The sequence below is a fragment of the Geotrypetes seraphini genome, chromosome 5, assembly GCF_902459505.1.
Source record: "Geotrypetes seraphini chromosome 5, aGeoSer1.1, whole genome shotgun sequence".
NCBI classification, from domain to species: domain Eukaryota; kingdom Metazoa; phylum Chordata; class Amphibia; order Gymnophiona; family Dermophiidae; genus Geotrypetes; species Geotrypetes seraphini.
This window is the reverse complement of record NC_047088.1, coordinates 5,525,986-5,545,401: the sequence shown is the minus strand read 5'-3', so window position 1 is coordinate 5,545,401 and position 19,416 is coordinate 5,525,986. Positions and strand designations below refer to the sequence as shown.

The 19,416-nt window shown below is 44.7% G+C and overlaps 1 protein-coding gene across 1 annotated transcript in view; it reads left to right on the top strand.

The window, feature by feature from the left end:
• DLG3 (discs large MAGUK scaffold protein 3) overlaps positions 1-19,416 on the top strand; it is a 490,171-nt gene that overhangs the window by 120,845 nt on the left and 349,910 nt on the right. The window contains exon 7 of the mRNA XM_033945041.1: positions 2,707-2,851. Within this exon, the coding sequence (XP_033800932.1) occupies positions 2,707-2,851 (145 nt within the window). The remainder of the gene's footprint in view (positions 1-2,706; positions 2,852-19,416) is intronic.

Here is a 19,416-nt window from a genome sequence, read left to right as displayed (position 1 = left end):
GTAAGTCTGACTTCTGTGGTAAGCAAATTAATAGAAACACTTTTAAAACAGAGAATGGTCTCTTGGATTTGCCAGAGGCTTTTGGCCATTTGCCTAGGGGGCATCGGGCTCTGAGTTTACTGGCCAGGAAATGTATTCTTCAGTGCTAGACAGTCCCTGACCCTCTGGAGTTTTGGCATTGGCGGAACCAGTTGCATCAGTTGGTCATCTGGGAGGTGCGGGATGCCGGAGGGGCAAGGAAGTGAAAGCTGCTGTTCTGGAATATCTGGGAGCTGTACCTGCAAGCCTTGTATCCAAAGGGCCGCAGTGCAGTCTTAAGATAGGTGTCCTAATCTGGGCACTCAGTTAGTTGGGCTGGGAGAGTACTGGTGAGTATAGTGGTGTGCCTCAAGGTTCTGTTCTTGGACCTGTTCTCTTTAACATTTTTATAAATGATATTGCTGAAGGGTTGTCGGGTAAGATTTGCCTCTGTGGATGATACGAAAATCTGCAATAGAGTAGACACACCAGATGGTGTGAATAACATGAAGAAAGACCTGGTGAAGCTTGAAGAATGGTCTGAAATTTGGCAGTTAAAATTTAATGCTAACACATGCAGTCATGAATTTGGGCTGCAAAATCCCAAGGGAACGGTACAGATTAGGGAGTGAAGATTTTATATGCACGACAGAAGAGTGGGGCTTGGGTGTGATTGTATGTGATGATCTTAAGGTGACTAAACAGGTTGAAAAGGTGACGCGAAAGCTAGAAGGATGCTAGGTTGCATAGGGAGAGGTATGGCAAGTAGGAAAAAGGAGGTATTGATGCCCCTGTATAAGACTTTGGTGAGACCTCATTTAGAATATTTTGTACAATTCTGGAGGCCGCACCATCAAAAAGATATAAAAAGGATGGTGTCGGTCCAGAGGAAGGCTACTAAAATGGTATATGGTCTTCATTATAAGGCGTACGGAGATAGACTTAAAGATCTCAATCTGTATACTTTGGAGAAAAGGTGGGAGAGGGGAGATATGATAGAGACATTTAAATACCTACGTAATGTAAATGCGCATGAGTCAAGTCTCTTTAATTTGAAAAGAAACTCTACAATGAGAGGGCATAGGATGAAGTTAAGAGGTGATAGGCTCCAGAGTAATCTAAGGAAATACTTTTTTACAGAAAGGGTGGTAGATGCATGGAACAGTTTCCCAAAAGAGGTGGTGGAGACAGAGACTGTGTCTGAATTCAAAAGGGCCTGAGATAGGCACATGGGATCTCTTGGAGAGAGAAAGAGATAATGGTTACTGCGGATGGGCAGGCTAGATGGGCCATTTGGCCTTTATCTGCCATCATGTTTCTATGTTACTGGCAAGAACACCATAATAAAAGCAATAGAATTACCCAAAAACCAACAGGTAAAACAGGATGAAAAACTTCATAACCAAGAAAAAACCCAAGCCATCAACAAATGGAATTGTTGGATTGTAAATCGCTCAGAATTGTTGGATGGTTGTGAGTAATAAATTTTTAAATAAAATAAAGATTGCCATACTGGGACAGACCAAAGGTCCATCAAACCCAGTATCCTGTTTCCAACAGTGGGCAACCCAGGGTCCAGGTACCTAGCTAGATTCCAAATAGTAAGACAGATTTTATGCTGCTTATCCTAGGAATAAGCAGTGGATTTCTCCAAGCAATATTAATAGTGGCAAAACACCAGACTATATGTTGAATTTAATAGAAAAACCACACAATGATAAATACAACCTGATCAGCAACCATATGAAAACAAGATTCCCAAATCCTAGAGGAATCAAATACAAAACTATTTACTCTACAACCATTCTACATCTGGCAGGAAAATAGTGGAATCCATTACCAGAACAATTAAAGAACATCCCCTCCTACCAAAACTTTTGTAAATGCCTAAAAACTTATTTGGGAAATATCTTACTCCCCCACCCCCTACATACAACAAGCTATAACTGACAGAAACCAAACAAACTACTTTTCCCATTTTTGATAGATGTCAATTTTGAGTCTTTGGAGCGATTCCCTAATATGTATGGATATGCTGGATGAATAGTTGCAACCCGCAGCCCTTGAAACAGCATTGTGCTAAACAGGGCCACTGATGGGCTAGTTTTTTAATTGTGGTAATATGGAAGCAGCTGGACTGTTGGTGGTGAGCTAAGTATTGGTAATTTTTGTATTCATCCATTGAATTTGGGACCTTGTGCTCTTGAGAAATGTGCCATAAAAGTACATAAAAATTGTCATACTGGGACAGACCAAAGGTCCATCAAACCCAGTATCCTGTTTCTAACAGTGGCCAACCCAGGTCCCAAGCACATAGCTATAGCCCAGTGGCTCACATTGCAATTTTATCTTTAAGAGTTCTGCATGGACATTTAGACTTATGATTGTAGCAGCTCCTGAAATTGACACTTATCGTCTTATGAAGTTCAGAAGGAGCGTAGTCTCTTGAGGTCTTTGTTGTGCTACCTTTTGATGTTTTAAGTTGCTTGTGTTCCGAGGTAATTTTCTCACTATGTTTTGTTGTGTTTGAGTTTGTTGTATTTATAGTTTGTTCTTTCAATATATTAGTTTGGTACACTTATACATGCCATTTCCAGAGACAGGACCTGGTGTATGCTGGATACATTAAAAGACTAAAGGGAACATCTGGTGTACACTGTCCATTTTCTTCTCTTCCCCTCTCTCCAGGTAAATAACACCAACCTGCAGGATGTGCGTCATGAGGAAGCTGTAGCTGCTTTGAAGAATACCTCAGACATGGTGTACCTGAAAGTGGCAAAACCAGGCACTGTTCACCTCAATGAAATGTATGCCCCACCCGACTATGCCAGCAGTATGTATAACCTTAATGTATGCCCTGCCTGATTAAACCAGTGGTATGTATGCCCTTAAAGAGTAGTTCTATAGAAGTGCACCTAGATTTAGCTGCCCATTTTATAAAGGACAGCAAGCATCTACTTTCCTTAATAGAATACTAGCCTAACCAGATATATATGCATGTGTGCTATTAGGCCTGAGCCCTCACACCAATCACTGAGCTGGTGTACATGCTCATGTCTAAAGGCCTGTATACACTTAATTGTGATTCCCACCCTTATGAATGTACCTCTAGTATATGTGCTACATAATATATGCACTTATTTATAGAATAGCACTTAGGCAGGTTTTTCACATATATGTGAACATATGTCCATATATGCCATTCTAAAACTTGAACAATAACTGAAGCACTCCCTCTGTGCTAACAAACACAATGTTCAACTTTTCAAATTGAACTAATTCTAAGTCCCCATCGAGGAGCTTACCTCCCAATCATTGCATATGACTTATCCATGTGAATTCATGCAATTTTAAATCTTAAATGTCTCTAATAATGGCCAAGAAAATGAAAATTAGAAAAACCATTTATCTCCAATTCAGGGGATAAGTGGCTTTTTTTCTAATTTTCATTTTCCTGGCCATCATTAGAGACATTTAAGATTTAAAATTGCATGAATTCACATGGATAAGTCATTTACAATGATTGGGAGGTAAGCTCCTCGATGGGGACTTAGTTCCTCACAGAGCTTCATATCTCTGAGCATATGTGAAGTTACATAATCTAAATTAGAATTAGTTCAATTTGAAAAGTTGAAAGTCGTGTTCATTAGCATAGAGGGAGTGCTTCAGTTATTGTTCAATTATCTATATCCTTCTTTTTGAAGAACTATATATCCTGATAGTGGATATTCTAATCATTTATGTATGTAATCTGAGCATAAATTATTTACCTGTAGTAGGCTACTCCAAGGACATATGTGGGTGATGTTATTCATGAGGCCCCAATACAGATGTCACCCAGCTTTTTAATTTTCTACATCCAGTTCCCCAAAAAAACTGAAAACATGGTTCTTCCAAGAAACTATATACAGTATATTAGAACCTAGTCTACCCAAACTTTGGCAAAGTTCAGTTGTGGATTAGGAATTGGTTATCGGATAGAAAACAGAAGGCAGTTTCTTATGTTCTTATGGACATTTTTCTCAGTGGAGGAGAGTAAACCGTGGAGTGCCGCAGGGATCTGTACTGAACATAAGAACATAAGAAGTTGCCTCCGCTGAGGCAGACCGGAGGTCCATTTCGCCCAGCGGTCCGCTCCCGCGGCGGCCCATCAGGCCCATTGCCTGAGCAATGGTCCCAGACTATCCCTATAACCTACCGCTACTCCTATCTGTACCCCTCAATTCCTTTATCCTCTAGGAACCTATCCAAACCTTCTTTGAAGCCTTGTAATGTGCTCCGGCCTATCACAGCCTCCGGAAGCGCGTTCCATGTGTCCACCACCCTCTGGGTGAAAAAGAACTTTCTGGCATTTGTTTTAAACCTGTCCCATTTTAATTTCTCCGAGTGCCCCCTTGTACTTGTGGTTCCCCATAATCTGAAAAATCTGTCCCTGTCTACTTTTTCTATACCCTTCAGGATCTTGAAGGTTTCTATCATGTCTCCTCTAAGTCTCCGCTTTTCCAGGGAGAACAGCCCCAGCTTTTTCAGTCTGTCAGTATATGAGAGGTTTTCCATACCCCTTATCAGTTTAGTTGCTCTTCTCTGGACTCCCTCAAGTACCGTCATATCCTTCTTGAGGTACGGCGACCAGTACTGGACACAGTATTCCAGATGCGGTCGCACCATTGCACGATACAGTGGCAGGATGACCTCCTTTGTCCTGGTCATGATACCCTTCTTAATGATACCCAACATTTTGTTTGCTTTTCTTGAGGTTGTGGCGCACTGTGCCGACGCCTTCAAAGATGTGTCTACCATCACTCCCAGGTCTCTTTCAATGTTACTTACCCCTAGCAGTGATCCTCCCATTTTGTAGCTGAACATTGGGTTCTTTTTCCCTACATGCATGACCTTGCATTTCCCTACGTTAAAGTTCATTTGCAATTTTGTGGCCCATTCTTCTAGCGTCGTTAGGTCCCTTTGCAGATCTTCGCAGTCTTCCATGGTTTCAACCCTGCGGTAGAGTTTGGTGTCATCTGCAAATTTAATAACTTTGCAATTTGTTCCCGCCTCCAGGTCATTAATAAATATATTGAACAGGAGCGGTCCCAGCACCGACCCCTGCGGAACTCCGCTCGTGACCCAATGCCAGTCTGAGTAATGGCCCTTTACTCCAACCCTCTGTTTCCTGTCTTCCAGCCAGTTTTTAAGAACATAAGAAGTTGCCCCCGCGGAGTCAGACCAGAGGACCATCTTGCTCAGCGGTCCGCTCCCGCGGTGGCCCATCAGGCCTAGTGCCTGAACAGTGATCCCTGATTATTTTTATAACTTACCTCTAATCCCATCCCTATAATCTACCTCTACTCTTATCTGTACCCCTCAATCCCCTTGTCTTCCAAGTACCTATCCAAAGCTTCTTGGAACCCCTGTAGTGTGCTCCTGTTTATCACATCCTCCAGTAGCGCGTTCCATGTATCCACCACCCTCTGTGTGAAAAAGAACTTCCTGGCGTTTGTTCTAAACCTCTCCCCTTTCAATTTCTCTGAGTGCCCCCTTGTACTTGTTGATCCCCTTAATTTGAAAAATCTGTCCCTGTCTATTTTTTCTATGCCCTTCATGATCTTGAAGGTTTCTATCATGTCTCCTCTAAGTCTCCGCTTTTCCAGGGAGAAAAGCCCTAGCCTTTTCAGTCTGTCAGTATATGAGAGGTCCTCCATACCCTTTATTAGCTTAGTTGCTCTTCTTTTAACTCTCTCAAGTACCTCCATGTCCTTCTTGAGGTACGGCGACCAGAATTGAACACAGTACTCCAGGTGCGGGCGCACCATAGCACGATACAGTGGCAGGATGACTTCCTTCTTTCTGGTCGTGATACCCTTCTTAATGATACCCAACATTTTGTTTGCTTTCCTTGAGGCTGTTGCACACTGCGCCGACGCCTTCAATGTTGTGTCTACCATCACTCCCAGGTCTCTTTCAAGATCGCTCATCCCTAGCGCTGATCCCCCCCATTTTGTAAGTGAACATCGGGTTTTTTTCCCCTATATGTACGATTTTGCACTTCCCTATGTTGAAACTCATTTGCCATTTTTTGGCCCATTCTTCCAGTGTTGTCAGATCTTTTTTGGAGATCTTCGCAGTCCTCCATGTTATTTACCTTGCGATATAGTTTGGTGTCATCTGCAAATTTAATAACCTCGCATTTTGTTCCTGCCTCCAGGTCGTTAATGAATATGTTGAAAAGTAGCGGTCCCAGCACCGACCCCTGTGGAACTCCGCTCGTGACCCATTGCCAGTCTGAGTAATGGCCCTTTACTCCAACCCTCTGTTTCTTGTCCGCCAACCAGTTTTTGATCCATTGGTGGACCTCCCCTTGCACCCCGTGGTTCCATAGCTTCCTTAGTAGTCTTTCATGTGGCACCTTGTCGAAGGCTTTTTGGAAGTCAAGGTAAATGATATCTATGGATTCCCCTTTATCCACCTGGCTGGTTACCCCCTCAAAGAAGTATAATAAGTTCGTGAGGCATGACCTGCCCTTGCAAAAGCCATGCTGGCTCGACTTTAGCTGCCCATAGTTGTCGATGTGTTCCCAGATGCTGTCTTTAATCAGTGCTTCCATCATCTTTCCCGGGACCGAGGTCAAGCTCACCGGCCTGTAGTTTCCTGGGTCTCCCCTTGAACCTTTCTTGAAGATGGGCGTGACATTTGCTATTTTCCAGTCTTCCGGAATCTCTCCAGTTTTTAAGGATAGGTTGCATATTTGTCGAAGTGGTTCAGCTATTTCGTTCCTTAGTTCCTTGAGTACACTTGGGTGAATGCCATCCGGACCTGGCGATTTGTCGCTCTTTAGCCTGTCTATCTGCCGGAGGACATCCACCTTGCTTACCTCTAGTTGAACCAGATTTTCATCCTGCTCCCCCTTTACGATCTCCTCAGGTTCCGGAATGTTGGTTGTGTCCTCCCTTGTGAAGATTGACGTGAAGAACTTATTTAGCCTGTCAGCTATCTCCTTTTCTTCTTTTACCACTCCCTTTCTGTCCCCATCATCCAAGGGTCCCACTTCCTCCCTTGCTGGTTGCTTCCCCTTAACGTACCTGAAGAATGATTTGAAGTTTGTTGCTTCCCCCGCCAGTCTCTCTTCATATTCTCTTTTTGCTTTCCTAACCACTCGGTGACACTCCTTTTGGTGGTTTTATGCTCCTTTTGGTTCTGCTCTGTTTTGTCCTTTTTCCATTTTTTGAATGATGCTTTCTTGTCACTTATCGCCTTTTTTACTGCATTTGTTATCCACACTGGGTTTTTTGTTCTATTTTTTTTGCACCCTTTCCTGTACTTGGGGATGCACAGGTTCTGTGCTTCGTGCACTGTGCCCTTGAGTAGGGCCCAGGCATTTTCTACAGAGTCCATCTTCCTTGTGCTGTCGTTGAGTTTCTTTCTCACCATTTTCCTCATGGCGTCATAATTCCCTTTTTTGAAGTTAAGTACAGTCGTTGTAGTTCTTTTTACCTTTGATGATCCAATCTCTAGCCTGTACTGGATCGTGTTGTGATCGCTGTTTCCTAGTGGGGCTAGTACCGCCACCTCCTTAGTGGGTCCCCCTAGTCCGTTGAGGATTAGGTCAAGAGTGGCATCACCCCGTGTTGGTTCCGTGACCAGCTGTTCCATGAAACAATCCCTCGTGACCTCCAGGAATTTGGTCTCCCTCATGCAGTTTGAGTGTCCAATACTCCAGTTTATTCCCGGGAAGTTGAAGTCTCCCATCACCACCACACTTCCGCTTTTGCATACCTGCCTCAGTTCAGCCTCCAGATCCTGGTCGATTTCTTCCGTTTGTCCAGGTGGGCGATAGTACAGACCCAATTTTGTGTCTGCTCCAGTTCCTCCTGGTAGCTTAACCCATAGTGATTCCAAGTCGCCCGCCCTTACTGTTGTTTCCATCCTGGTTGAAGGTATGGATTCTTTTATGTATAACGCTATTCCTCCACCCTTCTTGTGTGACCTATCTCTCCTGTATAGTTTAAAACCTGGTAAAGCCACATCCCATTTATTGTCATCAGTCCACCACGTTTCTGTGACTCCAATTATGTCTAGTTCTTTTTTGCTGGCTAGGACTTCCAGCTCTCCTATTTTAGCCCTTAGGCTCCTAGCATTAGTGTATAAGCAAAGTAAGTCCCGTTTGTTCGCCTTTCTTGCTGTTTTTCCTCGTGGTTTGGCGCTCCTGGCGTCCCCCTCGTGAATAGCCAGATCCAAAGCCTCGTCTCGGTCATCCTCCTCCTGTGGTGTGTCTGTTTCGTCCTCAGCTTGTTTCCCTGTTTTTGGTTGTCCCTCTGGAATCCGTTGTTCTCTATTAGTGCTGCTTGCCAGTTTTATTCGTGCACTAGACCCCTGCATTTCTCCCTTAGGTCCTTTTTCAAAAAATTCCCACTCAGTCCTGAGCCCTCTTTTACAGTGTCCTTGCTCAATATCTTTGGCCCGTGTCCCCTGCATTGCGTCCTTAGGTTCTTTTTCCAAAAATTACCTCTCAGTCCCGATCCCTTTTTTACAATGTCCTTGCTCCATGTCCATGGCTCTGGGCCCCTGTAATGCATCCTTAGGCCCTTGTTCCAAAAATTTCCACTCAGTTCCGAGCCCTCTTTTACAATGTCCTTGCTCAGTATCCTTACTTGATACTTTTGTCCGATGTGTCAGATCGACTGTCGGCTTTCCCCTCTTCCTCAGTTTAAAGCCAAATCTATGACGCTCTGGACGTTTCGTGCCAGCATCCTCGTCCCAGTCGTGCTCAGGTGCAGTTCATCTCTCCTGTAGAGCTTATTCTTTCCCAAGAAAGTTGTCCAGTTCCGTGCAAAAAAGGAAACCCTCCTCTTCGCACCAACTCCTGAGCCAACCGTTTATTGCTTGTAGTTCGCTCTGCCTCCTTGTGTCCGCTCTCGGTACTGGCAGGATCTCCGAGAAGGCTACCTTCCTTGCCCTCAGTTTCAGTTTCCTCCCCAGGATCCTGAACTGATCAGTTAGTGCAGTCCTGTTGTAGTCCCTCCTGCTGATGTCATTGGTTCCAACATGGATTACTACAGCTGTCTCCTCCGTCTCGGCCCCTTCCAGGATCCTCTCGACTCTGTCGATGACGTCCTTCGTTCTTGCCCCCGGGAGACATGTCACTAGACGGTCCTCTCTCCCTCCAGCTATGTGACTGTCCACTCCTCTCAGGATTGAGTCTCCCACTACGATAGCAGATTTCCCCTTCCTCAACTGTCTCTCTGGTCTCAGGTCTGTGTCGGTGGCGCAGTCCTCAAATCCCTCCTCCGGGTTCTGTCGGGTCTCCTCCTCATCTGCCTGTCTAGATTCTCCGCAAGGTCCTACTCCCATGGTGTCTGGTGGATTCTGTCGTCCGCCCGTTGGTTCCCTCCTGATGAGCTGGTGGTCCCGTGCCTCCATCATCCTGCAGGCTTCCTCGATGAAATTCTCGAGCTCTCTAACTTGTTCTGTGATGTGTTCCACTCTGGCGGTGTCCTCCGTTGCCCAGCATTGTTCCTCTATGGTGCAGAGTCCCTCCAGCTCCTGTACTCGAACCTGTAATCTCCCGACCTCCTTCTTCAGGCTATCCAGTTCCTAGCATCGACTGCATATGTACGCCTGTCTCCCGGAGGGGAGGTAGTCATACATATGACATTCGATGCAGTATACTGGGTAGCTCTGCTGTGTTCCTACAGCCTCCATTACTTCTTTCTTTTTCCTATGTCCCACGGTGTGTATGATGGTGCCTGGTGCGCAGCTAGCTGAAAGAGTAGAGAGAGAAGAGAGAAATGAGTATAGAAGAGGTACCTGTGGTTTATTTTCAAGAAGTTAGATGTCGTTGCTGGGCTGCCCGGTCTCCTGGCTCCTTCTCAAGGCTCCTTCGCTAAGGTGCTTTCGCTAAGGCGAGCGCCTTTGCCGCTCGCCGAACGGCTGCGCGCCGTTGGCTCCTCCCCTTTTATGGGGGAGTTTGGCTGGTGATGTCGGAAGTGGGCGGAGCTATCTCTCGCCTCTTCCCCTTGGCTCCGCTTTGTCTGGTTTCACCCCTTGGCTCTCCTCCCCTGCTTTCAGCTCCACTCTCCGGTTGCCTGCTTTTAATCCTCTCACTCTGTCCGCTCCGCTCTCTGTCTCCTCTCTCTTGACCGCTTTTAACCTCCTCTCTCTGTCTGCTCTGCTCTCTGGCCACCTGCCTCAGTCTGCACCGTTCTCAGCCCTCTGTTCTCTTCTCTCTGCCCGCTTTCCGATTCCTCAAACCCCGCAGCTTCCTCCACTGCCTGCCTGCCTCGTGGTTTGGGTTGCAGTTCAGCACAGCACCTCCTAGCTTCCCCTTGTTGCAAAGATCCATCGGTGGACCTCCCCTTGCACCCCGTGTTTCCACAGCTTTTTAAGCAGTCTTTCATGCTGGGTTCGGTGCTATTTAACTTATATATAAATGATCTGGAAATTGGAAAAACGAGTGAGGTGATTAAATTTACAGATGACACTAAACTGTTCAAAGTTGTTAAAACTCATGTGGATTGTGAAAATATGCAGGCAGACTTAGGAAATTGGAAGACTGGGCGTCCAAGTGGCAGATGAAATTTAGTGTGGACAAATGCAAAGTGATGCACATTGGGGGAATAAACAAATCACAGTTACCGAATGTTAGGGTCCACCTTCGGGGTTAGCGCCCAAGAATAGGATCTGGGTGTCAACATAGACAATACGATGAAACCTTCCTCCTAATGCTCAGCAGTGGCCAAAAAAGCAAATAGGATGCTAGGAATTATTAAAAAAGGGATAGTTAACAAGACTAAGAATTTTATAATGCCCCTGTATCGCTCCATGGTGTGACCTTATCTGGAGTATTGCATTCAATTGTGGTCTCCTTATCTCAAGAAAGATATAGCGTCACTAGAAAAGGTTCAAAGAAGAGCGACCAAGATGATAAAGGGGATGGAATTCCTCTCATATGAGGAAAGACTAAAAAGGTTAGGGCTCTTCAGCTTGGAAAAGAGACGGCTGAGGGGAGATATGATTGAAGTCTTTGACAATTTGCTGCGATTGAGTCAGAAGTCTGTAGACAACACCCAAGTGGATAGAAGTTCCATCTTCTCTTTTCAAAACAATCCATATTGTTTTTTTTCCTTTCCCCAGACCCCCTGCATTTCAGTCGTTTGGATATCTGCCTTTACATAGAGAGCTACTCCTCCACCTTTTCGACCATCTCTATCCTTCCTACACAGATTATAGCCCGATATGTTGGCGTCCCATCCATGGGAAACACTGAACCATGTCTCTGTGATAGCAACAATATCCAAGTCTGCCTTTAACATCAGGGCTTGCAGATCCTGATTTTTGTTGCTTAGATTGTGGGCATTTGTGGTAATTGCGTTCCAGCTACTATTCCTCAACAATCTCATTTTTTGTATAGTTTTTAATTTCAGCTCATTTCCTGTTGCATCCCTAGGAGATGAATTGCTAATATTGTTAGTTTTATTGCTATCTTTATCATCAAGGTGAGGGATGCCTGGAGCCACGAAGCACAGTTACTTACCGTAACAGGTGTTATCCAGGGACAGCAGGCAGATATTCTCACTGATGGGTGACGGCACCGATGGAGCCCCGGAATGGACATTTTAGAGTGAATTGCACTCTAAGAAATTAGAAAGTTCTGGCTAGCCCGCACCGCGCATGCGCGAGTGCCTTCCTGCCAAACGTAGGCGCGCGGTCCCTCAGTTAAGATAAGCCAGCTAAGAAGCCAACCCGGGGAGGAGGGTGGGTTGTGAGAATTTCTGCCTGCTGTCCCTGGATAACACCTGTTACGGTAAGTAACTGTGCTTTATCCCAGGACAAGCAGGCAGCATATTCTCATTGATGGGTGACCTCCAAGCTAACAGAATGGGATGATGGGAAAGTTAGCCTTTAGGAAAATAAATTTTGTAATACAGATTGGCCGAAGTGCCCATCCCACCTGGAGAAAGACTCCAGACAGTAGTGAGAAGTGAATGTATGAACTGAGGACCAGGTGGCAGCTTTGCAGATTTCCTCAATAGGAGTAGATCTGAGGAGAGCCACAGAAGATGCCATAGCTCTAACTTTATGGGCTGTGACACGGCTCTACAGTGCCAGTCCGGTCTGAGCATAGCAGAACGAGATGGAGGATGCAAGCCAGTTGGAAATCATTCTCTGTCGCCTTCCACTTAACCAGTTATTGACCTAGTCCGTCACTTTGGGGCCCATCCCAAGGTCGTGTGTGTCCAAGTGCCGGACTATGCTATCTTTAATCAGTGCTTCAACCATCTTTCCAGGGACAGACGTGAGACTCACCGGTCTGTAGTTGCCCGGTTCTCCTCTTGATCCTTTTTTGAAAAGTGGCGTGACATTCGCTATCTTCCAATCGTCCGGTATCTGACCAGTTTTTGCAATAGCTCTCCGATTTCAACCTTCAGTTCTTTAAAGACTCTCGGGTGAATTCCATCAGGTCCAGGGGATTTGTCACCTTTAAGTTTTTCAATCTGGTAGTATTTCTGATCCAAGTCCACCTCTACTGTGGTGAGGCTGTCCTCTATTACTCCTTTGAACACTTTCACTACTTCTGGTATTGTTGCGGTGTCCTCCTTCATAAAGACAGATGCAAAAAAGGAATTTAGTTTGTCAGCAAATTGTTTGTCTTCCTTGATGTACCCTTTTCTTCCCTGGTCATCCAACAGTCCAACCGCCTCTTTTGCGGGGTTTTTTCCTTTTACGTATCTAAAGATGGGCTTGAAGTTCTTGGCCTCTTGCATTATTTTCTCCTCGTAGTCCTTTTTGGCATCCCTCACTGCCTTGTGGCATTTCTTCTGCTTCTCCTTGTGTTTGTTCCGAGCTTCGGTTGTTTTTGTGCGTTTCCATTCTTTAAAGGAGTCATTCTTTCCCTTTATGGCTTCCCTCACCTCTCTAGTAAGCCATGCCGGTTTTATTTTGCCTTTATTTTCCTGTCCTTTGGTTATCTGTGGGATATAGAGATTTTGTGCTTTCGTGATAGTAGTTTTTAGTAGGGACCATGCCTGATCAACCATTCTGATTTTATCCATCCTTTTCCTGAGCCGCTTTTTTACCATGGCTCTCATGCTATCATATCTTCCTTTTTTAAAGTTGAAAGTTGTGGTTAAGGTTTTGGATGCTTCCCTTTCTCGATGTCTAGTTTAAAGTTGATTATGTTGTGATCGCTCGTCCCAAGCGGGACCGTGACTTCTACTTCTTTTGTCTGACCAGTAATACCATTTAGGACCAAGTCCAAGGTGGTGTCTCCTCTCGTCGGCTCTCCCACCATTTGTTCTAGGAAGCAGTCCCCTATCATTTCCAGGAACTTCGTCTCTTTGCCACAGTTTGAGGTTCCCAGGTTCCATTCGATCCCCGGGAAGTTGAAGTCTCGCATGATCATTACATTTCCTGTCCTACATCCTTGTTTGATTTCCTCTATCATATCTGAGTCTGTCTCCTCCGTCTGTCCTGGTGGGCGATAGTAAAGGCCAATTTTTGTGTCTGCACCGTTGTGTCTGGGAATCTTGATCCAGAGGGACTCCAGCTTCTCTTTCCCCTCTGTCTTTTCCTCTCTAACAGATTCTATTCCTTCCTGAACATATAGTTTCAAGTTTGACTTTTAATATATCGACCATCGACAAGTATCTGGCCAGTTTACAATAAAATTTTTAAAAAAGAGATAAATACTTAAAAAAAATAATAAAAGTGCAATTCCTCCCCCTTTCTGCTCTGTTCTATCCCTTCTGTATAGCTTGTAACCCTCAAGTACTGTATCCCATTCATTTTCATCGTTCCACCATATTTCTGTTATGCCAATGATTTCTAGTTCGTCGCGTCTTGCTATTATGTAATGTAATGTAATGTAATTTATTTCTTATATACCGCTACATCCGTTAGGTTCTAAGCGGTTTACAGAAAATATACATTAAGATTAGAAATAAGAAAGGTACTTGGAAAATTCCCTTACTGTCCCGAAGGCTCACAATCTAACTAATCTAACAATCTCCAGCTCTCCCATTTTGTTTCTCAAGCTTCTAGCATTCGTATACATACATTTAAGTTCCCTTTGTGGTCCCTTCTTGGATTTTCTAAGTTTTGCAGCCCCTACTGTGTCTTTTGCGGTATCTGTTTGTGCTCCTACATTGTCTCCCTCATTTGCTTCATGGTCTTCCTCCCCTATGTCTGGGTAGCTGTCTGTAGATCCTTCTTCGGGGCATTCTGTCGCCTGGGCCATCGACTGGTGGTCGACTGTCAGCTTGTCAATGGCCCTCCTCATGTTGCCTGCCAATACTCTTGTTCCTTCCTTGGTGAGGTGTAATCCATCTTTTCTGTAGTACCTGTTTCTTCCCCAGAACGCCGTCCAGTTGCGCATGAAGTCAAAGCCTTCTTCGCACCATCTTCTCATCCAGGCGTTGATCGCTCGCAGTTCCTCTTGCCTCTTCTCATCCACTCTCAGTACTGGGAGGATCTCGGAGAAGGCCACCTTTACCTCCCTGACTTTCAGCTTTCTTCCGAGTGAGCAGAACTGGCCCTTTAGTTGTTCCCTGTCATACTTCCATCCGCTCACATCGTTGGTTCCCATGTGGATGAGCACAGCAGTGTCCTCTCCTTCTGCATTGTCTATTATCCTGGTGATCCTGCTGGCCACATCCTTCACTCTTGCTCCGGGCAGGTAGGTGACAAGTCTATCCTCTCTTCCTCCTGCGATGTGGCTGTCCACATGTCGTATAATGGAGTCTCCTACGATGATCCCCATCTTCTCTGTTCGGGGGTTCCTCGGAGGTCATAGATCCACATCCATGGTGCAGGGTGTACCCATGCAGTCTCCTTCTTCCTCTCGGTGAGTGGTCGCCTTTCACCTCCGCTTCAGTCACATTTGTAGTTGTAGTGGTGTCTCCTCCAAACCCGTCTAGGCCATCTTCCTGGGTTGCTTGAATACAGTTTTCCAGCCCTGGGACCTCTACATGTTGCTGGTGGGCTTCCTCAATGAATCTCTCTAGCTTCTCGATCTCCTCGTTGGTACCGGACTCCACTAGTCGCTTCTCCTGCTCGCGGATTTCCTCTTCAAAGGTGAGGTGCTCTTCTAGTTCCCTCACTGTCTCTTCTAGCAGCCAGACTTGCTGTATCAGGCTATCTAGCTCCATGCATCGACTGCATATGGATGCCCGAGTCCCCGAGAGGAGGTAGTCATACATATTACAGCTGGTGCAGAAGACTGGAAAGCTCATCTTCTGACTTCCTTGGGCTGTCATTTCTTGTTCCCCTTCTGAACTGTGTTGGCTTCTTGCTGCGAACCTTCTGTCTCTGTCGGCTGGATGTGACCTGACTTCCTGTTTGTTGTGGGTCTGCTGGTGCTGCTGTGGGTCTGTTAGTTGTGAGTCTGTTGTTGTGGGTCTGCTGCTGTGTTTGTTGTGGGTTTGCTGGTACTGCTGTGTTTGTGTGAGTGCTTGTTCCTCCTCTAGGTGTGAGGCGTGCAGGATGTCCGGGGCGGTACTTGGAAAGACCTCCCAGGAAAGGGACTTGGGAGTTCTGAGCGACGAGTCAATGAAACTGTCCATATAATGTGCGGCGGCAGCAAAAAGGGCAAACAGAATGCTAGGAATGATAAAGAAGGGGATCACGAACAGATCAGAGAAGGTTATCATGCCGCTGTACAGGGCCATGGTACGCCCTCACCTGGAGTACTGCGTCCAGCACTGGTCGCCATACATGAAGAAGGACACAGTACTACTCGAAAGGGTCCAGAGAAGAGCGACTAAGATAGTTAAGGGGCTGGAGGAGCTGCCGTACTGCGAAAGATTAGAGAAACTGGGCCTCTTCTCCCTCGAACAGAGGAGATTGAGAGGGGACATGATCGAAACATTCAAGGTACTGAAGGGGATAGACTTAGTAGATAGGTTGTTCACCCTCTCCAAGGTAGGGAGAACAAGAGGGCACTCTTTAAAGTTGAAAGGGGATAGATTCCGTACGTAAGGAAGTTCTTCTTAACCCAGAAAGTGGTAGAAATCTGGAACGTTCTTCCAGAGGCTGTTATAGGGGAAAACACCCTCCAAGGATTCAAGGCAAAGTTAGACAAGTTTCTGCTGAACAAGAACGTGCGCTGATAGGGCTAGTCTCAGTTAGGGTGCTGGTCTTAGACCAAAGGTCCGCCGCATGAGCGGACTGCTGGGCATGATGGACCACTGGTCTGACTCAGCAGTGGCAATTCTTATGTTCTTATCCTTGTTTCGCAGCAGCTACAAATAGAACTTGTAACTTTGTAACTCTGTTGGGCGTCCTAGATTTCGGCTCCTTCATAAGACTCCTTCTTAAGGCTCCTTCTTAAGGTGCTCTCGCTAAAGCAAGCGCCTTTGCCGCTCGCCTTCACCGCGCACTGAACAGCTTTGCGCCATTGGCTCGCTCCCTTTTAAGGGGGAGCCAGGGCAATGACGTGGTGGGGAGCTTTCTCTTGCCACTGCCTCTTGCTCCCGGTTCTTCTCCCGACTCTCCCTGCTCTCCTTCCTTCTTTTCTGCTCTCCCGACTCCTCTCTATGTGCCTCCTGACTCTCCTGCTCTCTCTCTGCCTCAGCCGGCTCCTCGCTGCTCTCCTCCTGGCTCTCCTGACTTCAGCCTGCTCGCTCCCTTTTAAGGGGGAGCCCGGGTTGTGAATATATCTGCCTGCTGTCCCAAAATAATACCTGTTACAGTAAGTAACTGTGCTTTATCCTTAAGACAAGCAGGCAGCATATTCTCACATGTGGGACTCCCTAGCTCTAGTAAAGAAATGGAAGGAGAGCTGGGCTCCAAGAACTAAGAAAATTCTGAGTTACCTCGCAAAACCATGATCTAATATCTGATCCAAGAGTGAGGCGGCAAGGGAAGGAACCTACTGGAAAAAATCAAATAGAGGAGCTTCATGCTCTATTAGAGGTAAAAGATAAAACTGAGACGTATGTAGGCTGATAATAATAAATGACCTTCTAGAGGCAGGTGAATCTAAATATAGGCGATGGAGACGCCAAAAAGACTCAACAATCAAATAAAAAAGGGGCTACTGGTAAATGCACCCATATGGAGTAGCAGACCAAATGAGCAGGTGAAACCAGCCAGGTCTTAGAGTAATACAAATGAGAAGGGAAAGAAATTTTGTAAGCAACAAAAGCATGCTTCTCATGAAAAGAACAGTCAGAGGATAAAAAGGAGGAATTATCCTAGAAGGAAAGAAAAGCCAATGCTATGAAGTATAAAATTAGAATGGCATAGTGGCTTACTGTGGAAAAAAACAATCTCCTGATACAAAATATTGTTGGTATAGATATACAGATATATATATATATTTTGAAGGCTAAGAAAGAATTGTAATAAGCCTCAAAATGAGAGAATCAACAGAGAACAGAAGGGGGAAGCATATATTATACAAACAATATGCCAGTAAGGACGAAATCCCCTTAGAGATTTAGTAAGGAAAGAGTGAACATCGTTGTTTAATATCCTTGCAAAAACAAAAAGTTGATCAAAGGGGATTTTTAATTTTTTTTTTTTGGGGGGGGGGATAATTCATTATTTTTTGAAAAAAAGAGGAGGTTAGGAAGGTTAGAGCATTTCTAAAATGTGTTACTAAAATTTGGACCTGAAAGCATGAAAGTATATTTCTAGCCTTAAACTACTGTCCTTGGGTAATTGCACATCAGAAACTTGGGAATCAAAAAGTTTATTCCCGTAAAATTAAGGAACAGAGAAAAGAGCCATGATAGATGTGGCCCTGAGTAGTAAATAAGTGCCACATGAAAACATGTTTATCAAGACTATGAACAGGAAAACAAAGTAACAACTCCTGTACCCTCTCACTTTGGAATAGAAGAGGGATCATGAATACAGAGCTTAGTTGGGTGGTACCTCCCAAAATGGAAGAAATAACTTCTGAGCTAGTGTCATCAACACAAGGTAAGAAGATATCAGAGAGTTGATAGTGACCTAACTAAATGAAAAAAAGGCAACATGCCTGCAATGAATAGAATCTTCCTGGGAAGCAATAGATGTGCTCCAAGGAAAGTGGTCATAAACAACAGAAAACATGAGAGAAAATGGGTAACCAAAAGGAGAAAATCGAGTCGAGCTCCTCTTGGTTGATGACTCAGTCTATAAGACTAAGTTTTAGTTTAATTTAGGTGCACAAAGAAGTATGCAATGAAGAGCATGGTGGATGCATCCACCACTGAGAAGATTTTTGAAGTGACCCTAATGCTCTCAAATAAGGGGTCAAAAGCTTCAGTGATGGAGCAAAGAGTGTTGTGGATAATGTCCATTAAACAATATGAGAAACCTATGTAGGGAAAGATACTTCAAAGTAATCATATGATCCATCTGGACAGTACTGTATAAACATTGATGGTACAGTGGAAGGCGTGTTTCAGGAAAAAAGCTGTTTGATCCTGCTTAAAAGATAAAGTAGAGAACCATTCTACTTCAATGGTTAATATAGAAAATGTCCATGGAAAGTGCATAAGCATAAAAGTACTCACACTAAAGATGGCACTATTTAAATCTGTTTCATTTATGGTTGGGAATCATATAACACAACTCTCCAATACTTTACCCAACCTCCAAAACATCCAGTGTTCCCCTCTGTAGAATTACAAATTGTTAAACATACTTTCATATATTTCAAAAGTAAACACTGCTTGTTTTTTAATATGGTGAGAGAACTAACTAAACAGGCACTATACCCATGTTGGATCCCGCCACTTGTCTTTGCATGTTTGTATCCAGACAACAGGAAAAAGACCACCTTACAGGCTCTACACCCATGGTGGGTTCCTGAAGTTGTATAAAAAAGCAGTTGGAATGTGGATTGATCCTGGTTAGAGGATAAAACAGAGAACCTTTCAGCTTCACTGATTAACATGGAGAAAGAAAACGTCCATTTGTGTAAAAGTACAAAGGCAGACATTGCTTCTCTCTTTACTCTTTTTTTTAAACCCGGATAGAAAACTGAATTCAGTACCATGTAGCCCCAAAATGCTATGCTTAGGCAGGACCAGAATCGAACAAAGAAGTCTCTAGAAGCAGGTCAAAAAGACTGAGCTGGTTTCTGAGACGTAGATGAAGCCTCATGGTATCCCAATGACAAACAATCGATGTTAATGTAGAATCTTGATGTAAAGAAGGGTGTTGATGCTTCAAAGATGATCAAAGTTGTATGGGGAAGATCACCATCATTTGGAACAAACATCGATGGCTTTTGGTCCAGAATGATGCGCCATCACAAGTAGCAACGCCATTTGTGAAAAACATCAAATTCCCTTCTTATGCGAGTTTGGAAATTAAAGTCCAAAGACAATTGGAAATTAAAAAACTAGAGATGTAATCCTGCCACACAGATCCTTGATGTGAAAAACAACATTGATTTACTGGTAATCGATG